At 38.1% G+C, this 25,321-nt stretch overlaps 1 protein-coding gene and 2 pseudogenes across 17 annotated transcripts in view; 2 read left to right on the top strand and 1 right to left on the bottom strand.

Moving 5' to 3' along the window:
• Dock7 (dedicator of cytokinesis 7) overlaps window positions 1-25,321 on the top strand; it is a 198,422-nt gene that overhangs the window by 7,610 nt on the left and 165,491 nt on the right. For all 17 annotated transcript variants that reach the window (XR_015451897.1, XR_015451898.1, XM_021255643.2 and 14 more), the window contains exons 2-4: window positions 10,117-10,222; window positions 21,506-21,681; window positions 21,869-21,937. Coding sequence is in view for 15 of the 17 variants with exons in the window: in XM_021255643.2 (XP_021111302.1) it covers window positions 10,117-10,222; window positions 21,506-21,681; window positions 21,869-21,937 (351 nt within the window). In the remaining 2 variants the exon portion in view is untranslated. The remainder of the gene's footprint in view (window positions 1-10,116; window positions 10,223-21,505; window positions 21,682-21,868; window positions 21,938-25,321) is intronic.
• Window positions 4,858-7,004, bottom strand: LOC101718275 (zinc finger SWIM domain-containing protein 3 pseudogene; annotated as a pseudogene).
• LOC101718488 (nucleophosmin pseudogene) lies at window positions 14,598-15,639 on the top strand (annotated as a pseudogene).

The following is a 25,321-nucleotide window of genomic DNA, read 5'->3' as shown; positions in this document are numbered from 1 at the left end:
AATTTTGTTAATGTTTGCCTTGAGTCTGAAGAGCAGTTTGGGGAGAATTGCTCTTTGAATAATACTGAGTCTTTTGGTCCATGGAAAATGAAGTGTCCGTTTATTTATTTGGATCTTATTTAACTTCTCTCAGCAAGGTTTTGAAGTTTTTAGTATGTATGTCCTGGACGTTAAAAAATTTATTTCTAAGTATTTTTCGATATTTTCGTAAGTGGAATTTTTTTTTTTTTTTGGTGCCGGGGATTGAACTCGGGTCCTTGCGCTTGTGTAGCAGGCATTGAAACCACTGAGCTAAATCCCCGGCCCCTATAAGTGGAATTTTTAAAAATTGGTCTGTTACTAGTATATTTAAATACTATTGACTTTTGAATGTTAAATTTACATCCTCTGGCCTTGCTGAACTTATTTATTCTGTTAGTTTTTTGTGGGTTCCTTTGAACTTTCTGTGTTTCTTTCTTTCTTTCTTTTGGTACCGCGGATCAAACTTGGGTTCTTACACTTGCACAGCAGGCGGCAAAACCACTGAGCTGAATCCCTGGCCCTTGTGTGTTTCTTTTTAATCTGAATCCCCTTAAATTCTTTTTCTCTCTGTTTCACTGGCTGGAGCCTCCAGTACAGTGTTGACTAGAAGTGAGAAATTGCTATTTTCCTGATATAGGGAGGAAAACATTCCGACTATTACCATTGTAGGCAGATACTATAGAACTAGGAAGGAGAGGACAGAGATTTGAGAAGTATTTAAGAATTAGAATAAACAGGATTTAGGAACTAATTGTATATAATTTATGCCAGGATACCATTTATATGTTTGTGAGTAATAAGATTATGCCTTTCTTTTTATGAATTAGGGTGAAATTAAACATAAAATTCTCTTTTTGGGAGGATTAACTTTTTCTAAATTTTAACTTTTATTAGTACATATTTGCAGTACATAATGATCACATTCACTGTGTGCAGTTGGTACACATATATAACATATCTTAAATTTTTTTTCATCTTCTTTCCCTCCCCTCCATTGTCTCTCCTTCTCTATTTCTTGGTCCCCTTCCTATTTGCAAAAGATCTGTCTCCTTGCTTCCTATTATCTGTTTTTTATTTTGCTCTTTAATTTATTTATACTTTGGGGTTCTCATACAAGAGAAGCCATGCCATATTTAAGCTTGTGTGTGATTTATTTGACTTAACATTATGGACTCAAGGTAGATTAACTTTACAGTAGAAGGTTTAGTTTTTAGTTACTAATTTTGGGTCAGTGTTAATATTCATGGATGCTACATTTTTGAATTTTTTCTGCCTGTAGTTAAAATTTACTATGTGGCATGAAATAAGGAACAGTGTTTTTACCATTTGTCAGTTGAGGAATTTGGAAATAGTGAAATACTATTGATCATTGTGTTAGAGGTATCCAAGTCTCCTTAAGACAGTGCCTTATAAATCTTTGACTTAAATGTTATCCTAAAATAGTGTCAGATGAGCTACAGGAGACATGACATCTTTTTTTTTTAAATCCCCCTCAGAAAAGGAGTTATGTTTAAATGTTACATGTACTATGTAGAACTTATTTTTTGTTCTTTTATTTCACATTCCACCCATATACACTTTAGGGGTTTTTTTAGCCTTTAGGGGTTATTCTGATCCGGCCCTTTATGTTCCTAAAGACTTTAACTAGGCCAACTTAGTGACATAAAAATAATGCCTCAAATTAAAGTTTTATTTAATCACCTATCAAAAGATAGGAAGTTCTGCCTGCCTCGCAAGCGCAAGGTCCCGAGTTCAATCCATGGTACCAAAAAAAAAAAAAAAAATCAAAAAAACAAGAAACAAAAACAAAAAGAAAGTAGAGCATAATAATGGTGGTAGTCACTATACTGTTCGTATTAGTATGTTAGTATATACAACAGGCATTTTCACTGGGTATCTTTAACTGACCTTGTAGGCTGGGTTTTGGAAAATAGAGAAATAATTTAAATGAAGTATAGCTAGAACCATTTGTCTTTGGAAACTTGTTCCCGTGGAAAGAGACCTTAGAAGCTATACAGATCTGAATTCAAACCCTGCTTCCACTTTTCATAAGATTAGGCAAATTAATTCATTTGAAAAATTTATTTTAAAATACCTATTTTTTTCTTAGTACAAAATAGTACATTGTTGCAGAAAAATTGGAAACAGGGAAGGCCCAAAAAATAAGATAACAATGGCTCATAATTTAGACAACAATCCCTCCCCTTGTGGAGCTGCAGTCTAGGGACAGACTTTAAATGCTCACCAATAGAAACTGGCTGAGTATGTTCCAGTTTATCCATAGCTTGGACTCTAGCAGATGAAGAAGAGTAGTGGAGAAGCATGCAGTCTCTGCGTTCCAGATCTTGGCTGTGTTCTTCAGTTATGTGGCCATAATAACTTCTCCAGGCTTCAGCATTCTGATGTAGCAGCGGTCCCCAACCTTTTTGGCAGCAGGGACTTAGTTTCGTGGAAGACAATTTTTACACGGATGAGAGAGGTTAGTTTCTTTCTTTTAGTTGATATTGCATTTGCTGTGCATAATTACTTTCCCCAGCACTAGCATGGTCACCTCAGCTCCAGCCAGGGTCATCAGGCATTAGATTCTCATAAGGAGTGCAACTGAGGTCCCTGTGGATCTCGATTGCGCAGTTCATGGTAGGGTTCTGACTTGAAGGGGGTGGAGCTTGAGTGTGATGTGAGCGACAGGGAGTGGCTGTTATTGCAGAGGAAGCGTCAGTTGCGTATTGTGCACCTCCTGCAGTGTGCCCAGTTGCTAACAGACCCCTGCCCAGTACTGTCTATAACAGGGGCTTGGGGACCGGATTATATAGTACCTACTTCATAGAGTTTTTCTGAAGATTAACGCAGGTGTGACAAATACAGTACTTTGCACAGAATACGGCACGTTGTAAGTGCTCGACAAATGTAGCTGCTATGGTTTTTACAGTCCTGGAGATTGAACTCAGGGTCTTCCTGTGCTAGGTGAGGATGTAGCACTGAGCTACACCCTCGCCCCTGCTATTTTACTTTGAGACAGTCTTTCTACATTGCCTAGGCTGGCCTCGGACTTGAGCTCTTCTTGCCTCTGCCTCCCTAGTAGCTGAGATTACAGGCACAAATCACCGGATTTGGTACTAGTACTACTACTATTTTTGTGTGATGATATGGAAAGATTTCCAAGGTACATTGTAAAGTGTATAATGTAAGGTGTCAAGGAACGATGACTGAATTATGTCACTCGTGCACCTTGAAAAATAAGAATTTCTTATGTATGTGCTTGTGTGTGAATACCTTTCTCTTGAAGCACATCCAGGCAAATATTAAGTGATACCATTGAGAAATAAGACTGCAGATTGGAAATGGAAAAAAGATTTTCCTTTTGTTTTTAACCGTTCTGTTTTTAGTTCCCTTTCTGTGGAGCTTTGAGGTTTTAATGCCATGCACATATTCTTTTTATGTATTTTGTTTTAAAAATTTCTTCCTTAGATCAGTTTTATTTTTGTAGCTTTTTTTTTGTCTTTTCATCATATTGGAACATATGAAAATGGAGAGAGTTGATACAGACATAAATGGATGTTTTTTGGGGGAGGGGAGGAAAGTGTTTTCATATCATAATTAGTAGCATTAATAACTGCAGAATTTTGACGTATTCTTTCTACTTTGCATTGTTGTGTGGTCAGGAGAGCTTTGTTTCTGGGAGATTCCTCATTCCCTTTCCGTAAAGTCTTTTCATGGGACACCAGATGTCAGTGTAAACACATCCCTTGTTGGGTTGCAGGCATTTTTATTGTCGTTACAGCTCTGTTTCAAAGGTTCTTACTGCATTATTACATCTTATTTTCAGCGTATTACTATTGAAAGCTATTTTGGGACATTATGTCATGTAGGAGACATTTGCAATGAGGGTTATCTTTCTGTTTGTTACTAAACAATCTCTGAAGTAACTGTATTTCAGTTAGCTTCTCATTTTAACACCTGGAATCATCAGTTAATTGCTGTGTGATGGCTGGCAAGATTTTTCTTCTTAGCTCTTTATGGAGTAATGTCATGTCTCAGTAATTAATGACATCTTGAATCTGATGAAGTATGAAATACAGCAGTTTGGTCTTCACAGTTTGGTCCCAGAAACACTGAGGTCATGCTGAGATAGTAGGTGGAGTTGAGTAGCATTGAGGTACACATAGAATATTTATTCTAGGTTTCTCTCATTTTAAGGGGTTTTTATTTTGTATTCTCTCTCCCCCCTCCTTTTTTTTTTGGTTTTTTTTGGTATCTCTCTCTCTCTTTTTTTTTCTGGTACCGGGGATCAAACTTAGGTCCTTGTGCTTGTGAGGCAGGCGGCAGAACCACTGAGCTAAATCCCCAGTCACTCTTTTCTTTCTTTCTTTCTTTTCATTTTTTAAAAAAACAACTTTATTTAATATGAATAAAAACAGATACAAATGACAGATTCTTCATAAAGAGCAGCAACAATCAAAGATCACCGTCCTTCCCTTTGTCCCTGAAAACAGACCCTTTTACTAGGCCCATCTTGTCTCATCCTATCCTGGGGTACAGGTTTGTCTCCATAGGGAGAATAAAATCTGATTTTAGGGTCAGGAGAAAGAAGGATAACTTTTCAGCATGGAGATAGCTTTGCCTTGAACAACGAATGAGGTGCCAGAGGTAGGGCTAAAATGGGGCAGTTTCAAAGGACCATCAAACAGTGGGGTCCTTCTCCTCCCTATTTTAACAATCCCCCTAGCCCTATCTAGGAAGATATTGAAACACTGACCCCCAGCATCACTTCCCCACTCTGAACTCTCAGGCTTCCAAGAAGAGGGGTTTGTAGTCAAGTGTGCTGGGGCAAGTGTTTTAATCATGCATCGTGGCTTCAGCGGGAGGGAGTTCCTCCCCTTCCTCCAGTTTTCTCCAGAGGAAAGGAAGGCAGCCCACATCCTTGAAGTCTCCTGGCTGCTGATTGGACTCAGATGACTGACAGGGATCAGCCCAGATGTCCACAGTCTTACGCAGGGTGGAATAGTGCTCTTCCAGCTCTGGCCCCTCAGTCTGCATTAGCAGGTTTGCTAGCTCCCGGTTTAGGTCCTGAATCATGTCATTCTGACCCTGATTTTCAGGCTGGTCTGTGTTTAGGATCACACCACGGTTCTGGAATTCCCCATTATGCCCAAGGAGGTGCTGGTACTTCTTTTGCCACCTTCGGCATACCATGGCTTCGTCTAGTGACTGCTGGCTATTGTGCAGAAGGGCCAAAATATGCCGGCAAGGCAGGTGGTACCATTGTTGAAAAGAACAGCTGCAGCTACAGCCATCTTTGCTAACCTGGTGAGAGTCCTCTAGCAGCTGAACATCCACTGAGGAACCAGCCATCTCCACTAGGTGGGTGGAATTCTGTACCACTTCCCACTCACTGTGGCACAGCTTGTAGGCTAGTTCGGAGCCACTTTGGTGCAAGGTGTCTAGCATGTCACCCTGGAAGGGCTGCAGCAGCAACTGAACCTGCTGTGAATCTGGCTTTGATTGTTCCAAAGGTGTCCCGGTGAGGATCCCCCTACAAACTCCAAAAGGCTTTGTGGCCTTTGGTGGCATGCTTGGAGTCCGGATTCTCTGTAACTTGGGAGCAGCTGTGGGCAAATTCTTCAAGGCTTTGGTATTGAAGAAGTCTACATAACCCACAAAGCAGAGGATGCAGTCCAGCAGGGATGGCTGTTTCTGAAAGAGGCATGACACCTTGCTGGTGACAGTGTCCAGGCTGTCCATGTAGGTGTTACATGCATGCAGGCCCTTCCTGACATGCATGTACCACAGCAGTTCGCAGGAGAACCAGTGGTTCTGCAGGAAGCTGAAGAGATCCTCGTCTAGGAGGGCTTGGGACGTTTGACAGAGATTTTTTTAAGCTGGCATCAGAAGTGACAAACACAGCTTCCCGAAGGGCTTCCTTCATGAGCCTTTTAAAGGATGGATCTGCTGAACTGCGATGCAACTTCTCCAAGAGCCGGGTTGTGTGGTAGGTGGAGAGGAGGATTTGGGCAGCAGGGAAGATCTCCTGCAGGATGGCCTGGTGAGGGAATGAAAGGTCCACAAAGACCACCTTGACCTTAGGCCAATCAGAGTTGAACTCTGTAAAGATGCTCAGCATCTTGGCCACAGAAGTGGTCGTCTTGGCCTTGAGCACAGAAAAGTGGACCACCCGACCCTCTCTTTCCTTGTTCTCCACCAAGAAAGCATAGAGGCTATGGCCCTGGGTGTTCTCCACCCAGTGCAGCAAGAGGTTCTCTGGGAAGCAGATGTACAGGTCACTCATCTTACTGGTCTGGAAGCTGAGCCAGTCCAGGTCTTGGTTGGTGCCCGCACTGAAGGAGGCTGAGGAACCTTCATCTACTTTAAGAAAGTTCTTCATCACTTTTGCTGTTTTGGCCAGGTCAGTAGGAGTGATGCTTTCCTGCTCTGGCTTTGAGGGCACTTGTACCTTATCTAGGCAAAATGATGATTCCACTGGGGACTTCTCAGCTATGTCAGCGTCTCTCTTGATTGAGGGCTGCACAAGCTGGAGTTTCTGCAGGCACATTGTCTTCTGAGATTTGCCAGTGGCATCTCCTCCAGGACCAGCAGTTTTGGAATCAATGTGGACATGCTGGGTGTTTAGTTCACTGATAAACAGTCTATCTAGTCTCTCGTTGTACCAAAGGAGCAAGTATGCTGGGTACTTGTCCACCTCCCATGTTCCCTTCCTGTGTGACTGGGAACAAATACAGACAAGTTTCACCCGCACATATAGGATATCCTTGTGGATGGAAGTGCCATGGTTGAGGTTGTGGAATTGGACGGAGATGCAGCCCCTGAGAATGAAGGAGCACCTGTTCTCCTTTTTGTAGGCGCTGAAGCACTCCTTGAAGTCCTCGTAAGTCTTGAAGCAGCTCCCCAGCTCCATGGCTGGCCCAACAGCCCATGCCAGGATTTGGCCCCAAGATCACACCAGGGGTGAGAGGTCACACTTTTTACGGAGTGACATGTGCCCAGGATGCCTTAAGGCGCGGCCCCAATTAGATGGCCTCTTATGGAGTTCAGGAGACGCCCCAGGCACCACTGGGTTTTAAGAGACTGGGGGAGTCAGCTATCTTCTCTCTCTTTTTTTAAGGCAGGGTCTCACTATTAGTTTAGGCTGGTCTTGAACTCACCAGGTAGCACTAGCTGGCCTTGAACTCAGGGCAGTCCTCCTGCTTCAGCCTTCTAAGTGCTGGGTTTACAGGCGTGCGCCACCACGCCTGGCTTTTGTTTTGTGTTCTCATCTCAGTTTTGACAAAAGGATCAGAATATGTGAGGATTTTAAACATAATAACGAATACTCATGTTAAATAGAATTCACTAAGAAGCCTAATAGAGCCCTCAACTGAGTAGGATGATCTTGTCAAGGGCCCCAGGATTTAGCTCAGTGGTTTCGCCGCCTGCTGCGCAAGCTAAAGGACCCGAGTTCCATCCCCAGTACCAGAAAAACCCAAAGAATGATCTTGTCTTTTCACAAAGAGGTTTTATAGAATTTGCCCTTTGCTTCTCAGTCCGTCCTTCTCAAAGATTTCATTCCCTGCTCAGCTTGCAACTCTAACCTATAACCATTTTTCTTGATCCTCTCCTCTTCCTCCCATGTCTGTTCCAGTTAACACTGTGTATGTGTGTGTGTGTGTGTGTGTGTGTGTGTGTGTGTGTTTAGGTTTACAGAAAAATGAATGGAAGTTGACATTTCCAAAATACTCCCTCCCCTCCATGTTTCCTGTTACTAACATCTTGTCTTAGTGTGGTGCCTTTGTTATGATTGATGGACCAATATTCATATACGTTATTACTAACAAAAGCCCATAGATTACATTAGGGTTCACTGTATGCGGAGCATTTTATAGGTTTTGAGAAACGTACAATGGCACATAACCACCATTACATTATTATACAGAATAATTTCACTGCTCCAAACATCTGTATCCTAGTTATTCATTGTTTCTCCCCGCTGCCACCTTTGACAACGTCTAATCTTACTCTCCATAGTTTTCTCTTTTCCAGTACTGTATGTCATATAGGTGGAAACATATAATATATAACCATTTCACTTTTGCTTCTTCACTTAGCAGTAGTTTTATGTGGCTTGTTTAGCTTGGTTTTTTAAAAATTATCAAATAATATTTCAGTAGATGGATATATCATACTTTTTTTTATCCTTTCACTCATTGAAGGACAGCTTCATGCTTCTAAGTTTTGGCAATTATGAATGATTTAGGCTGGGTGTGGTGGTGCATGTCTGTAATCCCAGCACTTGAGGAGAGGCTGAGGCAGGAGGATTGGGGTAGGTTTGAGGCCAGCCTGTACTGCATAATGAGTTCAAGGCTAGCCTGCACTACATAGAAGACCTTAAAAAAAGCAAGAAAAAAAGAATAATGATTCAGCCTTTTCAAACATAAATATAATCTAAATTCTCTCAAGTTACCTGTTAAAAAAGTTGAGCTAATTCAGGATCTTGAACCTTAAAGAGTCTTTTACTGTTGAACCAGAAATTCCTAATTGCGCATTCAGCTCGTAATAATGGGGAGTAAATGTGTGTGGAATGATTGAAAGTGAAAGAAGGAAGAATATTGAAGAGAGGAAGTAAGGGGAAGATTATATACTAAGTCTGGGTAATTTTTGAGATATGAGATTTTTTGAAGCTAGGCTGGGAATTCTGATGGGGACCAAGATGTTCAGGGCTTTAAATTCAACCAGTAACTTGAGAACAGTCCAAAACAGAACTGTCTTTGAGCTGGCTGAGAAATCAGGCCTTTAGGTCCATATCAAAATGGTGGAAAGAGTTTTATCTTTGGGAAAAGAGTTACAGAAGATGAATTTTATAAAAAGGGATGTGCTTACTTGACCACCATGAGGGGTTATTGGCATGAGGAACATAATCACACAAAATCTGCAGCTAGTGGTCTTTAGTTTGCATTTGTGAGTTAATGTCATAGGCCTAACAAAACTTACTGACACAACGTGCAAAGTTACCCATTTGCAGGATTTATGGCTCACTGAATATTTTGTGGACTATGAAGTATATAGAGATTCATGGTCTGTAAGTTCATTTGAGTGTCCAAAATATTTTTTGTTGAGAAACACTATTTCTTTAAGTAAATTTGGAATACTAATATGCCCCTAGAGGTCAACAACTACTTGAAATCTTGTAAACTCTTAATTGAAGTTTAATTTGAACTCTAACTGATTTTTCAGTGAAAGATTTATCTGCTAAGTTATGGTAATGCCTTTTTGGTTACTCAACTTGTCAGCAAGTTCAGTAGCAGTGTATATTTATTCATATTAGCAGGATATAAACATTCTATAGAGCACACAGGAAACGTGTGAAAAATAAATAGGAAGGAGGAAAATGCAAGCTAGGTTTGATAAATGTTCTAAGGTTTTAAAGAAGTGTGGTATTATTTTTAGCTGTGATGAGCCAAGAAGTTTGCATGAAAATATTGGCATTTGAGTTTTTACCTTTAAAAGTAGTTGAGATTGGGTTGGTCAGTGTGGGAGGGAAGCAGCATTCGAGGGAGCAGTTCATGTTCATTCACAGGAATTTGGAAAAGAACATGAAAGGCTGGAGAGGTAAATTAAGAGTCAAATTATGGAAAGCTATTAGTGCTGGGAAATGAGGGCATTTTTTTTACTAAGTAGAGAATAGCTTTCTGGGGGATGAATCAGAAGCCAGTAATATTAGACAGGAGACTTTTTTCTTCCTCTTATTGTGTATATGTTGATTTGTTTATGAAGTTTTTGGAATTAATTTTATATCTTTAAAATACACATATATTGATATATACATCTTTTTATAGCTACTAGCTTTATCATAAACAAAGTATATTCCTTACAATGCCATGTTAGGATAAGCCTTATATAAGTTGGGTATAACTTTTTATCCTGTGTCAGCATTACATACATGTTTCAATGTACTTAGAAGCTAGAAAATTATTTCTTGAACTACTCTATGAATTTCTAGACTTATTAACACTTTATTGTTTTTTTAAATGAAGCTTCCGTTTTAAATGTGGTTGTTTATGTATTTTTAAAATGTAGATAATGTATTTGCTGTTTTTGTTACAGAACTGTGGCAGCTGAAGTTAGGAAGCAGATCTCTGGACAGTACAGTGGTTCCCCTCAACTGCTCAAAAACCTCAACATTGTTGGCAGTACCTCCCCTCACAGCGCAGTAAGTAGCGTATTAAAACCGTAGTATGTTACAGGTGTCTCACTGGCAGTGAGACAGCAGGAAGATGGGAGCCAGTAAGCAGGATGTTGTCGCTAGTCTCATCAGCGCACGTGTTGCCACCTCACTCTTGAAGCCCGACTTAGGAAAAGGGCATAGAGCAAGCCTTGGTTTCCTAGTTAATGCTGAAACTGTATGTAGGGTTTAGTCAAACTAGGAATTTTATATTTAGAACTTTTAAGACCCAAGATGATTCTGAATCTAGGTGAAAATGAAGGAATCTAGGGGTGATGGGAAGCTAATGGGTTGGATATGATTAAAATACACACATGTATGAAAATACGATATCGAAACCCAATATTTTGTAAAATTAATAGTCACTAATAAAAATGTATTATAAATATTTTCTATTTAGCTATAAAAATGTACTAATTATAGAAGAAACATACTACGCTAGGAAAATGACATTTTGCTTGACTTATATTGACTTGTTTATAAGTTTTGTCTTTCTAAAATTTTAAAATACGAAGTTTCTTTTTTTTTTTTTTTTTTTTTTCTTTTTTTTTTGGTTCCGGGGATGGAATTTGGGTTCTTGCACTTGCGCACCAGGCAGCGAAACCACTGAGCTAAAAAGTTTCCTTTTAATAACATTAACATGAATTTTGGAGAAATTTTAGAATATTTGGAACTTTGATTTCAGTGTACATAGAGATGATCCTTCCGAAGTGCTATCGATGTTTTGAACTCTTCTCCTCTGGTAATACTATCTTGCACCCTGAATTTACCTCACCGACTCAGAATTTCTGTAGTCAGGGGCTGGATTTGGTCATTATGAATATCTATAACTCATGTGTAACCTTGGTTTCCTACTTCCCACTCTCTAGTTCCCACCTCTTATCATTTTTGTCCTTTTATTCTGGTACTGTGACTCCACCTCTCTTTCTACCCAATCAGGAATTATCTTCTCTTAATTCTTCAAGTACAGTACTTGAGTAATTCTCCCTTCTCTTTGTTATAACATCTTTTTTTGCCTATTTACTGGATCATTCCTGTCAGTATTCAAATATGTTGTAATTTTTTCCCATTTAAAAAAATCCTGAAATTTTTTGCCATAATTTTCCCACCAGTCTCCAGTTCCCAAAATTTCTTTGCAATAAAATTTCTTCGAAGTGGAGTCAGTGCTTGTTGACTTCAATTTTTTTCTTTGTAGTCTCTCTGAAAAAGTACTTTTTAATTATTGGAGTCTTCAAACCAATTTACACATTGACATTTTCTTATTTAACTACAGTGCTATTATCACACTTCACAAAATTAACAGTAATTCTTTATCATTTACTACCCAGTGCAGGTTAAATTTCCTTGATTGTCTCATAAATGTCTTTTTACTGTTGTTGGTTTATTCATATCAGAATCCAAGTAAGATTCACAGGTGGTATTTATTTATTTATTTGTTTATTATTTATTTTTGGTACTGGGGATTGAACTCGGGTCCTTGCACTTGTGAGACAGGTGGTGGAACCACTGAGCTAAATCCCTGGCCCTCACAGATGGAATTTAGTGTTAGACTAGTGAAGCTTTTTTCATTTTTTCTTTTTTAAGTAAAGCAATTTCTTGCTCCTCCAACTTTTAACTTTATTTTTATGCCATTGACTTGTTAAGGAAATTGGATCAGTTGTTTTAAACAAAGAATTGTTTGGCTTTTAGATTTTATGGTTGCTTTCTTGTAGACCTGTCTGTTTCCTCTATTTCTTCTAAACTGATTAGATTTTGTTTCAGCCATTTGAAAAATGGATTTATTGAGATATAATTCATATTCTGTAAAATTGCCCATTTTGAAGTATACAATTCCATGGATTTTAGTCCATTCACAGATATGTGGAAGTATTATCATAGTCACTTTAAGAAATTTGTATCACTTTAAAAAAATCCTTTACCATTCATCCTATTATCTGCCATCCCTAGCTCAAAGCAATTATTAATCAGATACTGGAATTAAAAAAATTTTTTTAAATTTATTTTATTTTTATTTTTTGGTACCTGGGGATTGAACTCTGGTCCTTGCGCTTGCAAGGCAGGCGGCGGAACCACTGAGCTAAATACCCGGCCCAGATACTGGAATTTTTGATGGCATGCCAGCAAGGATTGAAAGAGATCTGAAACCAAATATGTCCCCAGGTGGCGTTTAGTGTTGTCTCTATGTTTACGGAGTACAGTATATCTTAGCTATTCTTTTAGGTAGGATGGGTCTGCCAACAAGTCTCTGTAGTATTTTTTTAAAATCAGAATATATTTTGATTTCTCATTTCTCCTTCATTTTTAAAAGTTACTTTTGCTCAATCTAGAATTCTGAGACAGTAATGCTTTCATTGTAGCATTTGAGAAATATGCCATTTTTTCTAACATCCATGATAAGATTTTTGGTGAGAAATTGGCTGTAATTTGTATTTTTTTGTTCCCCAGAGGTGTGAGGTATCATTTTTCCCTTGTTGCTTTCAAGACAAATGTATGTGTGTGTGTGTGTGCACATATGCATGTATTCTTTAGTTTTCAGAAATTTGACTGTGATATGTCTTGACATACATATACATATATATATTCCCCCCCCCATTAAGTTATTGGTACATTTTAGGTATAAAATACAGTTACATTCATCATTGGGATCTTGTACCTTTACATGAGTATCTAGGTTCTTATTTTTTTCCCCTTCCCCTGCCCACCCTTCCCTATTTGGAAAGACTTGATTTCCATTTTTTTCCTTTTCTCATATTTCTTTTTCCTTCTTTCCTTTCCCCTACTCCTCCCACTTACCCTACTCCTTTAGACCTTTTCTTCCTATTACAGAATATCAATTATACATTTTAAAAATTGCAGTATCAAGATCTAGAAGACATTACCACAGATTTTACAGAATTTAAAAGGATATAGAAAGCATATTATGAAAATCTGTTTTGAAATAAATTTGACAGCTTCTAAGAAGTACCTTGGAAGACAAATTAATGAAACTAACTCTGGAGGAAATATAAAATTTGAATAGCACCTATTAAAGAAAGTATATTCCTAGTTTGAAAACCTACTGATATGACAACAGGCTCATATACATTTTAACTGATAATTATATCAAACATTTAAAGCAGAAAAAAGAAGGAACACTTCTCCCCTCATTTTAGGAAATCAACATTGTGCTAATACTAAAACTGGATAAAGATAATCGACAAAAAGAGTATGAACATAGATAAAAATTTGTTTAACAAAACAAACTATTAGAAGTCAGATCTGGGAGTATGTAGAAAGTGGTTTTATTATAGGGATGGCAGTGTTGGTTCAGCATTGGAAGATCCACCCCCAAAAGTCATCATTTTAACAAAGGAAAGGAAAAAGCCATATGATCCTGTCAGTAGTTTGAGAAAAAGTATTGGACTAAATTCTACAGCTGTTCATGGTAAAAGCTATCAGGAGACTAGAATTAGAATAGAACCTTCTCAATGGATAAGACATGTACTCCATACTTCCAGCGAGAACGACTTATATGAATGGAGAAGATACAATGCTTTCTCCCTAAAGTGGGGAACAGGGACAGATATGCCTACTAGTACTTCATCTGTCCACTAAACTTTGAAACATAGGCCCAAACCAAAATAGTCTGGCAATAAAATGACACAATTAGGATAGGATTGGCAAGGTAGAAGTAAAATCTTTATATGTAGATGAAATGGTCATTTATAGAGAAAATACTAAGAAATCTCTAGGAGCCCCTAGAACTTGTATTTGAATTTAGCAGGATTAGAAAACACAAGGTATATATAAAAATTAAGGTCTATGTATACTTGCGATAAATGAAGAATTGGATATTGAAATTTAAAAGTTATGTGGGAGTACAAAGAACTTAGAAAAGTAAAAAGAAAAAAAAATGTGCTGGAAGACATTTAGTACCTAATTTTAAGACTTCCTCTAAAGCTACAGTAATCAAGGCAGTGTTGGTGTAAGGAAAGGCATATAGATCATTGGAATACAACAGAGAATCTAGAAATAGAACTACACATATATCGTCCACTGAGTTTTGAAAGATTATTTAACAGTAACATTTTATAGAACATAAACTCAATTCAAGAGCAGAGGAAAAGATAGTGATTTCAGCAAATGGCACTAGAACACCTGGTATCCGTATATAAAAAATTAACCTCAACCCTTTATTTCCATACCTAAAAATAACTTGAAAGGATCTATGAACCTGAATACGAAAGACAAAACCTATAAAACTTTCAGAAGAAATTATAAGGAAAAATGTTTATGAATTTAGGGTAGGCAAGAATTTCCTAGGATATAAAAAACATGATGTATGAAAGAAAAAAATTGATACATGAGATTCCATCAAAATTTAGAACTTTACCTGGTGTGATTCTGTCCTGCGCGTCCGTTCTCTGGGGCAGTAGCTGTTTATTTCCGTCTGCGTTCTCTCCCACCTAAGTGCGTGCCACCACTCCATGGAAGATTTGATGGATATGAACATGAGCCCCCTGAGGCCCCAGAACTATCTTTTCGGTTGTGAACTAAAGGCCGACAAAGATTATCACTTTAAGGTGGATAATGATGAAAATGAGCACCAGTTGTCATTAAGAACGGTCAGTTTAGGGGCTGGTGCAAAGGATGAATTGCACATTGTGGAAGCAGAGGCAATGAATTACGAAGGCAGTCCAATTAAAGTAACACTAGCAACTTTGAAAATGTCTGTATAGCCAACGGTTTCCCTTGGGGGCTTTGAAATTACACCACCCGTGGTCTTAAGGTTGAAATGTGGTTTAGGGCTTGTGCATATTAGTGGACAGCACTTAGTGGCTGTGGAGGAAGATGCAGAATCTGATGAGGAGGAGGAAGAGGATGTAAAACTCTTAAGTATATCTGGAAAGCGATCTGCCCCTGGAAGTGGTAGCAAGGTTCCACAGAAAAAAGCAAAACTAGCGGTTGATGAAGATGATGATGATGACGACGACGATGATGAAGATGATGACGACGATGATTTTGATGTTGAGGAAGCTGAAGAGAAAGCACCAGTGAAGAAATTGATACGAGATACTCCAGCCAAAAATGCACAAAAATCAAACCAGAATGGAAAAGACTCAAAACCATCAACACCAAGATCAAAAGGCCAAGAATCCTTCAAAAAACAAGAAAAGACTCCTAAAACACCCAAAGGACCTAGTTCTGTAGAAGATATTAAAGCAAAAATGCAAGCAAGTATAGAAAAGGTGCATTGAACAGTCCTGGGCACTACTGATAAATTTAAGCCCAAAGATGGGGAGAAAGGAAAAGGAGAGACAAATAATAGTCCATTCTGAGTATCATCAACAATCCAGACTGAAGTCTTCTATTTTAATCTCAATCCCCTTTCCTGATTTGCCGCTCAGACCCTCTTCCAAGCTGGAAGCAATCTTTTTCCTAAAGCACCCTTTTTTCCTTTACTTTTTTGACTGCTGTGATTCAGTGAACTTTACATAATGCTTTCTGTTGTGCATATGCCTCATCTCTTGTTTTAATTACCTTTGTATTTCTTAGCTGCTCAATAAATATTTGAATGAATCAAAAAAAATTTAGAAAAAAAAATTTAGAACTTTAAATGACATTGTTAAGAAAATGAAAAGTAGTCCTTAAACAGACCATATTTATAATGCATATAACCTATAACCAGAATATATAAAGAACTCTTACAGCTCATTAATAGACAACCCAATTAAAAAGTAGACACAAGAAGATGATAAATAGCCAGTACAGCACAAGGAAAGGTGTACAACACTAGAATCAGAAAAATACTAATCAGTACAATAACAAGATTGAATCATACAATCATTAGGGAGATGAAGTTAAAAGTTTTAGAACAAATGTCAGCTTAGCTGTGAACCAATTAGAACTTTCTAATACTGCTAATGTGAATGTAAAATGATAAAACCATTTTGGAAAACAATATAGAAATTTCTTGTATTTCTGTTAAGAACCAACAGTCCTGTTCTTAAGTTTTTACTTGAGAGGAATGAAAACACATGTTCATAATAGATTTGTGCATACAAGTTGAGTATCCCTTATCTGAAACTCTTGGGACCAGAGTGTTTCAGATTTTCAATTGAAATCCACTTGATCTGCAAAGAGGATAGCTACTCCTTTTTTGGGGGGGGTTGGTTCCTGTCACATGGAGTGTTGTTTTCCACCCTTTGACGTTCAGACTATGAGTTTCTTTTTGAGTTAAGTGTGTTTCTTGTATGCGGCATATTGTTGGACCTTTTTTCTTGACCCATTTTGCCAGTCTATTTCTTTTGATTGGTGAATTGAGACTATTAACATTGATGGTTATAACTCATACATATTGACTTATCATTGTCATGACCTTTTCTGTTTGTTGGATTTTCTCCCTTAGTGTTTAATTTCTTGTTGTGCTAGACGTATTCATTCTGCTGGGCTTCCTGGGGTTGTGATCCTTGTCTTTTCCTAGGGTATTGTCTAAAATTTTTTGGAGTGCTGGTTTGGTATTCATGAAGTTCCTAAGGTGCTCTTTGTCATGAAAGTATCTTATTTCTCCATCAATTTTGAAAGATAATTTTGCAAGGTACATCAGTCTGGGTTGGAGGCTGTTTTCTTTTAGGGCTTGAAATACATCACTGCAAGCTCTTCTTGCCCTGAGGGTTTGGATTGAGTAGTCTGCTGTGATTCTGATGGGCTTTCCTTTGTATGTGATTTGTTTCTTTTCTCTCACTGCTCGTAGAATTTTGTTCTTCTGTTGGGTTTCTGGAATCTTAACTATTATATGCCTATGTGTAGATTTTTTTTTGATCAAGGCTAGTTAGAGTCCTGTATGCCTCACTTATCTGTATGTCAAGTTCTTTTCCCCTCCTTGGGAAGTTTTCTGCCATCACTTCTGTGAACAGTTTTTTAATGTCATCTTCACTCTCTCCTGTTTCTTCATTGACTCCAATCAGTCTTATGTTATTTCTCTTTGCATCGTCTAGCAGCTGGTGGATTGATTTCTTGTGGTCCCTTACAATTTTAAACAAATTTTTCTTTTCTTGGTCACTAATTGCAATCTTATCTTCTATATCTGAAATTCTGTCCTCACATTGGCTCATTCTGCTGTGTAGACTTTCAGTGGAGTTTTTAATATCCTGGAAATCTGTTTGCATCTGTTTTATGGATTCCATTTGTTTCCTATGTTGGGATTCCATCATGTTCCTGAGCTCCTCTCTAGATTTATTAATGTCTTGCACTATGGGCACAATCTCTGCTGTTATCTGAGAAATTATTTCTGTTTTTATTTTTTCCAGATCCTCTTTTGTTGCCAGTTCAAGGAGTCCAGGTGGTTAAGTATCAGAGCGTTTCATCTCGTTTCCCTTTGGGGTTGCTGTAGGTGATCTGGAAGTCTGGTTTTGAGACTTGTTTACGTGTCTTCTAATTTTGGGGGGTGGGGTGCTTCTGGTGCCCACACGGCTCACCTCCTCTGTGCTTATGGGTGTGGTATGGTGGCCCGGAAGCCTCCTCTTGTGTGCTGGGAGCACCTCACCTCTTCTGTGCTGGCAGGGGTGGTACGGCGGCCCAGAAGCCTCCTCTTGTGCACTGGGAGTGGCTCCTTGACATATATTTTTTGGGGTTTGGCTGAGGTTTGCTTAGCTTCTTGAGTTTATAGGCTTATTTTTGTCAGATTTGAGAGTTTTCAAAACCATTATTTCTTCAGATATTTTTCAGATCTGCCTTTTTTTTGCTTTCTCTCCAGAACACTGGAGATATGAATGTTAGATATTCCCTTGAAGATAAAGTCCCTAACATTCTGTTTTTCGTTTGTTTTGTGTTGTTTCCTCTCTGCTGTTCAGCTGGGGAAATTTCTATTTTTCTCACTGATCCTTACCTCTTTTGTTCTGTCAGTTCTACTATTGTACTCTCTGAATTTTTATTTCAGTTATTGTATTTTTCAGTTCTTTTTTTTTTTTTTGGTACCAAGGATCGAACTCGGGACCTTGCGCTTTCGAGGCAGGCAGTGGTACCACTGAACTAAATCCCCGGCCCTTGTATTTTTTAGTTCTAAATTTTCCACTTACTGATAGTTCTACTTTACATTTTCAATTTCTTTGCTGAGACTTTGTTTCCTTGCCAAGAATTTCAGTTCTTTGCTGAGTTTCTGCTTTTTAAAATTCATTTTAAATTTGTTTACAGTCGCTTATTGAAGTACTCGTGTTTGTTTTAAAATGTCACGTAATGCTTACCTCTCTTACTTTAGTCTTGACATCTACAGCTTGTCTCTTTTCATTAAAGCTTAGAGTTTTCTGGATCATAGTATGAATAATTTGTTATTGGAAACTGGACAGTTTGGGTCTTGTGTTCCAAGTCTGTCTAGATCTTTCGGAAACATGTTCTAGCTGACTTCCCTTGACATTTCTTTGGTTGTAGGTAGGTGAGGATACCTTGTTACAGAAATGGGTTAGATGTCTGGGCTTTCCATTCATTCTCTTTTGGTGTCATTGTTGGGTAGGAGTAGCACTTTCTGCTTTCACTGGATACTACTCACACCACTATGGCTAGGACAGGCAGTAGCGTTTATTGCTCTTCTTTGTGGCCTCCATTAGCACACAAGAGTATGTGATCCTGTCACACTGGGCAGTGGTGTAAGTCCTTACTCTACCAGGCTTTCTTTGACACAGCCCAGCCATAAGAGCAAGGTGAGCCTGTTGCCTCTGTAGGAGGTGGATCACCAGATTCCTTAAGTGATCTCTCTTGATGCAGTGGGTGAGGCACTCATCGTGCAGCAGGTATGGAAATCCTAACTCCCTGTCAGACCTTTCTGACCCTGTCTTGATGGGGAGAGCTGGGTGCTTTGTTCTAGCCTTGGTGAGGGTAGAAGCCCAGCTCCCCGTTAGCCTTTAGCTGCTGGGGTGTGGCTGGTACCAGAGTTTTCCATGCAGAGCTTGGCTGGAGTAGAGCACTTGCTATCTAGGTATATCCCCTTTCTTGTGTTCTTTGGCTGGGGAGAGTCAGCTTTTTGTTGAGGACCTCCCGACATTCCGCTCACCTTTATGCATCTGGGTTGAGAAATTCTCTTGTTGCAAGTCTGGAATATATAAGGCAAAAAGAAATTTGAGGTAATTCACTGTCTTGCTGTTCCTTAGGTTGTGAAGACCCAAGTGGTCTGCTTTTCTTTTCTTTCACTTTTATAGAATCTTCCTGTTTGCCTGATGTGTAATTTCCAAGGTTATCAGTTGTACTCAGTAGGAAGAGTGGGACAAGTATGTCTACTGCCTCTTTCTGGCAGTGGAAGTGGAGAACTGTTTCATGTTCTTATTGGCTATTCTTGTATCTTCCTTTGTGAAATGTCTCATCAATTTTATTTTTTCCCATTCACTTGAGGGTGTTTTGTCTTTTTAGTATTGAGATTTAGAACTTCTTTATATATTTTAGGTATCAGTTTTGTCAAACATGTTCTGTAAATATTTTCTTAGTGTCACTTGCCTATACATTTTCTTAACAGTGTCTTTGATGTATCAGATATTTCTTTTATGGTTATTCCTTTTTGTATCATGTCCAAAACTCTTTGCAAGCTCTGGAATGTAAAGACATTCCTCTCACTCCTCTTCTAGCAGCTTTCTAATTTAAGCATTTCTCTTATGTCTGTGATCTGTGTCAATATATGTGAGGTTCTTTTTGTTCGTATGGATATCCATAGATGGAAAGATTTAACTTTTTTTGTTGAATTGCTTTCTTCCCACTTTCAGGAACATGACCATAGTGTATTATGGGTAGGAAGGATAGAATGCTTCTGAGAGAAAGTAACATAAATTTTGGAACTTAAACACTCAGTTTCAAATTTCTACCCCCACATTTTGTGGCTGTTTTATTTTTAGAAGTTGCTTAACTTCTTTAAGGGCAAATGTACTTATTTATAGAAATAGTAATTATCTCTGACTTCTAGTATAGCCTTTGAGGAGACTGTAAATGAGATAACATAAAATGATAATAATTTAGTTACTGTCTTTTGAGTGTTTATATGTGCTAGCCATTCATTATTTTATTTAATATCTGTAATATATGGAAAGTGTTGCTTTACCTGTTACTAGTCATTTGGTTCAGAGGCATAGATTAGAGCACCATTTACTTAATACATACCTGCACAGAGCGAGTTTCAGTGTTTTTATTCCAATTGAACATCTTGAAAAATATCATGTTTTAATTGTTGTTGCTGTACAACTCCATGTTTATGACACGTCCTTTATAGGTTTGCCTGAATACTTTTTCTTTCTTGAATTAGACTAGCAGTATTATATTAAATAGTATATTTTCAGCCTTGATAAGAATGCCATGAATCTTTTATTGTGACTAATATATATTTATGTATAGGTTTTCTGGGTCTGTATATTAGTTTTCTGTGGCTATTATGGCAAACTGCCACCTTTTTAGTGGCTTAACAATAAAAATGTATTCTCCCTCACTACAAGTGCCAGAAGTCTGAAATGCATATCATGGGGCCGAAGTCAAGGTTCTAGTGGGGCTGTGCCCTTTCAGAAGTCCTAGAGGAGAACCAGTTCTTCGCCTCTTCCAGGTTGTGGTGATATCTGCCATTCCTTGACTTTTTGCCACATCACTTATATCTTTAAGGCTCGAATCTTCGCAGTTCTCTCCACTTCATTTTCACTTGCCTTCTTTCTCTGTTTCTGTGGCCCAAATCTCCCTCTGTGTCCTTATAGGAACACATGGGATTACACTTAGGACCCACCCAGATGATCCACCCACATGATTAAGGTCCTTAATCCAGTGTGTAAAGACTCTTATTTTACTTTATTTTCCATGTAAATTAGCAAGTGTCCATGGGTTGGGTGTGAAAAATATTTGGATCAGATTGTTTAGCCTACCACAATCTGGTTATGTATTTTTACTAAGATAATCAACAATAACAACAAATAAAATTAAATCACTGGTTAGAAACTTGGCAATAAAAAATTCTAAAGATATAAAAAAATCATTCCGATGAATACTTTGAAAACTATAAAATGTAACAACTGTTAATTATAATTGTTTTTGTGTGAGAGTTAGGGGCAGAGTCTAAGCAAGAAAGTTAAAGAGAGTATGACCAAAAGCATAAAGGAGAAGTATAAGGCCAACATTTTGTGGCTTCTTTAGCATAGCTGGTTGAATATCTTTCAGAATTTTAGAAAGATACAGATTAAACACATATTATATTAAAATATTTTTCTTTGCTTAAAGTTTTATAATTCTTATTCTCACGTCTTTCTGTCCGCCTCTTATTCCCTCCTCTTTATGAAGGTGCCCCTTAGTGAAGCAGTGGATCCCGTGGATTTGGAAGATTATCTCATTACTCATCCTTTAGCTGTGGATTCTGGGCCTTTGAGGGATTTGATTGAATTTCCTCCAGATGATATTGAAGTTGTATATAGTCCTAGGGAATGCAGAACCCTCGTTTCAGCTGTGCCTGAGGAAAGGTAAGGAGATGTTACTTCTTTGGTATTTGGGTAATGATAGAAAGACTGTCTTCCATTATTTTATCTAGATCCTATTTCTTGTGGTGGTCTCTTTTCCTGTTATAAGAACAAAAACTCTGACAACCAAATTATCAAACATCTTTGTTTTCCTATCTAAATTTAAAATACGTTTTCTTTTTTAAAACAGTGAAATGGATCCACATGTTAGAGATTGTATAAGAAGTTATACAGAAGACTGGGCAGTTGTGATCAGAAAGTAAGTTTTATGTTTATTGTAAGGCTTAAAAATACTGGGTAGTGTTTGTAAATGGATTAATAATAATGAGACTTGAAAATTTATAAATTTATTATATTTATAAAATAGTCAAGAAGAATCTTTTACATAGATATTTTATCTTTTGGTGTTATATAATTACATTTGCTTATTTTTCTTATAAAATATTAGGTTTGTGTAATAGTATTTCTAAATTATCACAAATCATTAAGAACTAATATATAATGGTAATGATTTTATAGTCTGATTTTTTTAGGAAATCATGGGTAGGTATTATGAGTAATTTGCTTTTCTTCAAAAAGATTTCAGTTTAGTGAAACATAAAGAGTCCATTTTCCAGATTCTCCTATTTGAAGGTTTCTGCTTTTTATTACCTATCCAAATACTTATAGGTCCTTGACCTTTACATCCAATCAGGTAAATATTTGTAAAAGTGCTATTTTGTTATACCACATAATTTATTTTTCTAGTGGACTGTGTTTGAAATATCAACTCAGAATAAGAAACAGGAAACTCCTTTTCCCTTGCTAATGCGCATAGTAAAAAGGGTCTTCATACTGAAACTTCATAGCCTTATAATTTTCTAAAGGAGACATATAATAACAAGTACTAGAGTATTCTGTTATGCTGTTATGGTTTTCACAAGTGAAGTAGTCTGTGCCAGACAATACTAGAAAATATGATCTATCCATTGCTTATCTTGCTCTCATGTTTCTATCTTGTTTCACTGGGCATAATATTATGCTAAGGATCATTCTGGAGGGCAGTGCTGACATACTTTTTAGTTTTACTGTGGACTAATAAGAGCACAATTTGCCACTCTTTATATAGAAGAACTGTTTTTATTGACTTAGAATTTTGGTAAACATTCCAGTAGTCAGATTTTAGACATTACTGAAGGAAACTGTTCCTCTGTTAATTCAAAGGCCATTACTTGTATGCATATGTGTTGGAAATCAATAATAAAAAATCTTAAGAAACAAGTTGTAAAATATCTTGACCACAGAATCATGGAATCTTCTAATTTGGGGGTTGCTAAGCTTGGTTTGGGCAAGCGGGTAAGGGAGAGAACATTTTTGGGTACTTACCTACCTGCTGGGTATTTTACTGGGGACTTCAGACTCATCCCACTTAAAGTTCTAACAGATAAGGTAGCTCAAACTCAGAATAGTTAAGTAACTTCTCGGATGTCCTATAAACTAGAAAGTGAAGTGACTGGAATTACAGCCTAGGGGCACCAGGTTCTAAAGTTTATATTTTTATGTTATAGTGAATATTAGTTATCTGCTCAGGTAAGTAGAAGATAAAAGGGATACTTTTGGTGGACTAGAAATTCAAAGTATCTCTGAAAGATACAAGATAGATGTGAATGAAACATAGAAGAGGACTACAGTACAGACTAATCTGTGGGGAAGACACATGCAGAAGCTTCAGTAGAGTTTGAAAAGCTTAAAAGCAGTGATTGCAGGCACTGGAAAAGGGAGCTGGGACAAATGTTGGACATTTGGTTACTTTGAAAGCCCACTTCATGTGTGTACAGCAGTGTGCTGCAGAGATTCCTGCTCCCTTTCAGGAGCACTGATTCTGGATGCTTCAGCTTATGGCGTGGTGTCCAAGGTGGGCACAGTCTGGAGTGGAAGGGGCCCTCACACCCAGAACTAGCTACTGGCAGACTTGCCCTGGCAGCATGCTTTGCCTTTTCCCCACAGCCACTTGAATCTGGTCTGGGATTAGCAATTCAGGATAGATGAGGAGGTTACAAATTCAGAAAGGAACATTGAGCACAGAATTGCCAAGTATCGGATTTGAAGAAAGCCAATGCACTTAAAGAGAATTATCAGTCTACAAATAAAAGAACTAACAATTTAGGAAATAGTCAGTACAGCCCAAATTAGCACTCATACTATAATGAGTACATTTACATATTAGTTTATATAAGAGATGTGAAAGGATATTATGTCCATACAAAAATCAATGTTATCTCTAAAAATTAAAGTTATGCTCAGTGAAAAAAATATTAACTGAGCAGATAGCTTATTGGCAGAGTAGATGTGACTGAAGTGAAATAGTGAGCTATAAGATGAAGCCATACAGTTCTTCCATAATTCAGTAAAAATCGGTAAAATGACAGAAAGTACACATACTTCTCGAGGGTCCCAAATGTACGAGGCACTGTACTTGACGCTGATGACACAACAGTGTCCACAGCCAACTCCCTGCTTGGGTGGAGCTCATGTTCCTTGTATTCTAGTAGAGAAGAGGTCAAGGTCAGGAACCGGGCACAGAGAATGTATTAGAGTTGGGGGGAAGGCACATCTTATGGAGGAAAGCAGGGTGAGGGGTGTGAAGGGCCAAGTTGGGGAACAAGCTTTTCTGTTTTGGATCAGTAGTCAGACACCTTACTGATGAGGTGGTTTTGAGCAGAGAACTGAAGGAAGTGAGAGTGAGCCCTGTGGCCAACTGGGAGAAGGATGTTAATAGGCAGGGCATTCCCACGAGTTGGCCTCGTGCTGTCAGTGTTTAAGAAATGGTACAGAGGTCAGTGAGGCTGGGACAGAATGGGCGAAGCTGAGAGTGTTGGGCAGTGAGGTCAGAAAAATGGTGGTCCAACTGGGGCTGGGTGGGCACTGTGTAGAGCTGTACTCATAACATGGGAAAGAATGTGGCTTATGAATCATTTTTTCTCAGGTGTCCCGACTTTCCTAAAATGTAACACTTTTACCAGAGCTACTTACATATGCAACTTAACAAATTACATACTTGAAATGTATCATGGAAGAATAAGATAGTGCTTCTGTATCCTTTCATTCTACTACCGTATTTCCCTGAAAATAAGACCAAGTCTTACATTAATTTTTGCTATAAAAGACGAAGTAGGGCTTATTTTCAGTGGTTGTCTTATTTTTTTCATGTACAACAATGTACATTTATTCATGTATAGAAATCCACACTTATTCAGGTACAGTCATGTCATCTTCTGTGACATCATCATAACTCTCCAAACTCTGAATTCCTGCCTGAATTTATTACGACTCCATTTCCTGTGGAACCATTGGTCCCAGTCTCTTGTGTCCAGCAGTAGAGCTCTCCCTAAGTGAGCACTTTCTGTCCATGTAGGCTGCTTGTAGTGCATCATTACAGCACGTGATGTGTTGACTTGTAATGACTCATGTTAGGCACAACCGTGTCCATTCATCACCACATGTGGATGCCATTTGTGCTTTGTGTTTTGTGTCTGTGTCTAGTTGGTTGTTGGGCAAGAAGTCCAGAGTTTATTCGCTCACATGGGCATTCACTTCCCATCTGGTGGTGCCCACTTTCATTTTTACATACTTAATTATAATTTATATTATATATTTAAGTAGT

The sequence above is a fragment of the Heterocephalus glaber genome, unplaced genomic scaffold (assembly GCF_053883595.1).
Source record: "Heterocephalus glaber isolate CG9 unplaced genomic scaffold, H.glaber_assembly_v1.0 deba00001442, whole genome shotgun sequence".
Taxonomy (NCBI): domain Eukaryota; kingdom Metazoa; phylum Chordata; class Mammalia; order Rodentia; family Bathyergidae; genus Heterocephalus; species Heterocephalus glaber.
The sequence above is the reverse complement of the archived record's forward strand: the minus strand, read 5'-3'. Positions and strand labels throughout refer to the sequence as shown.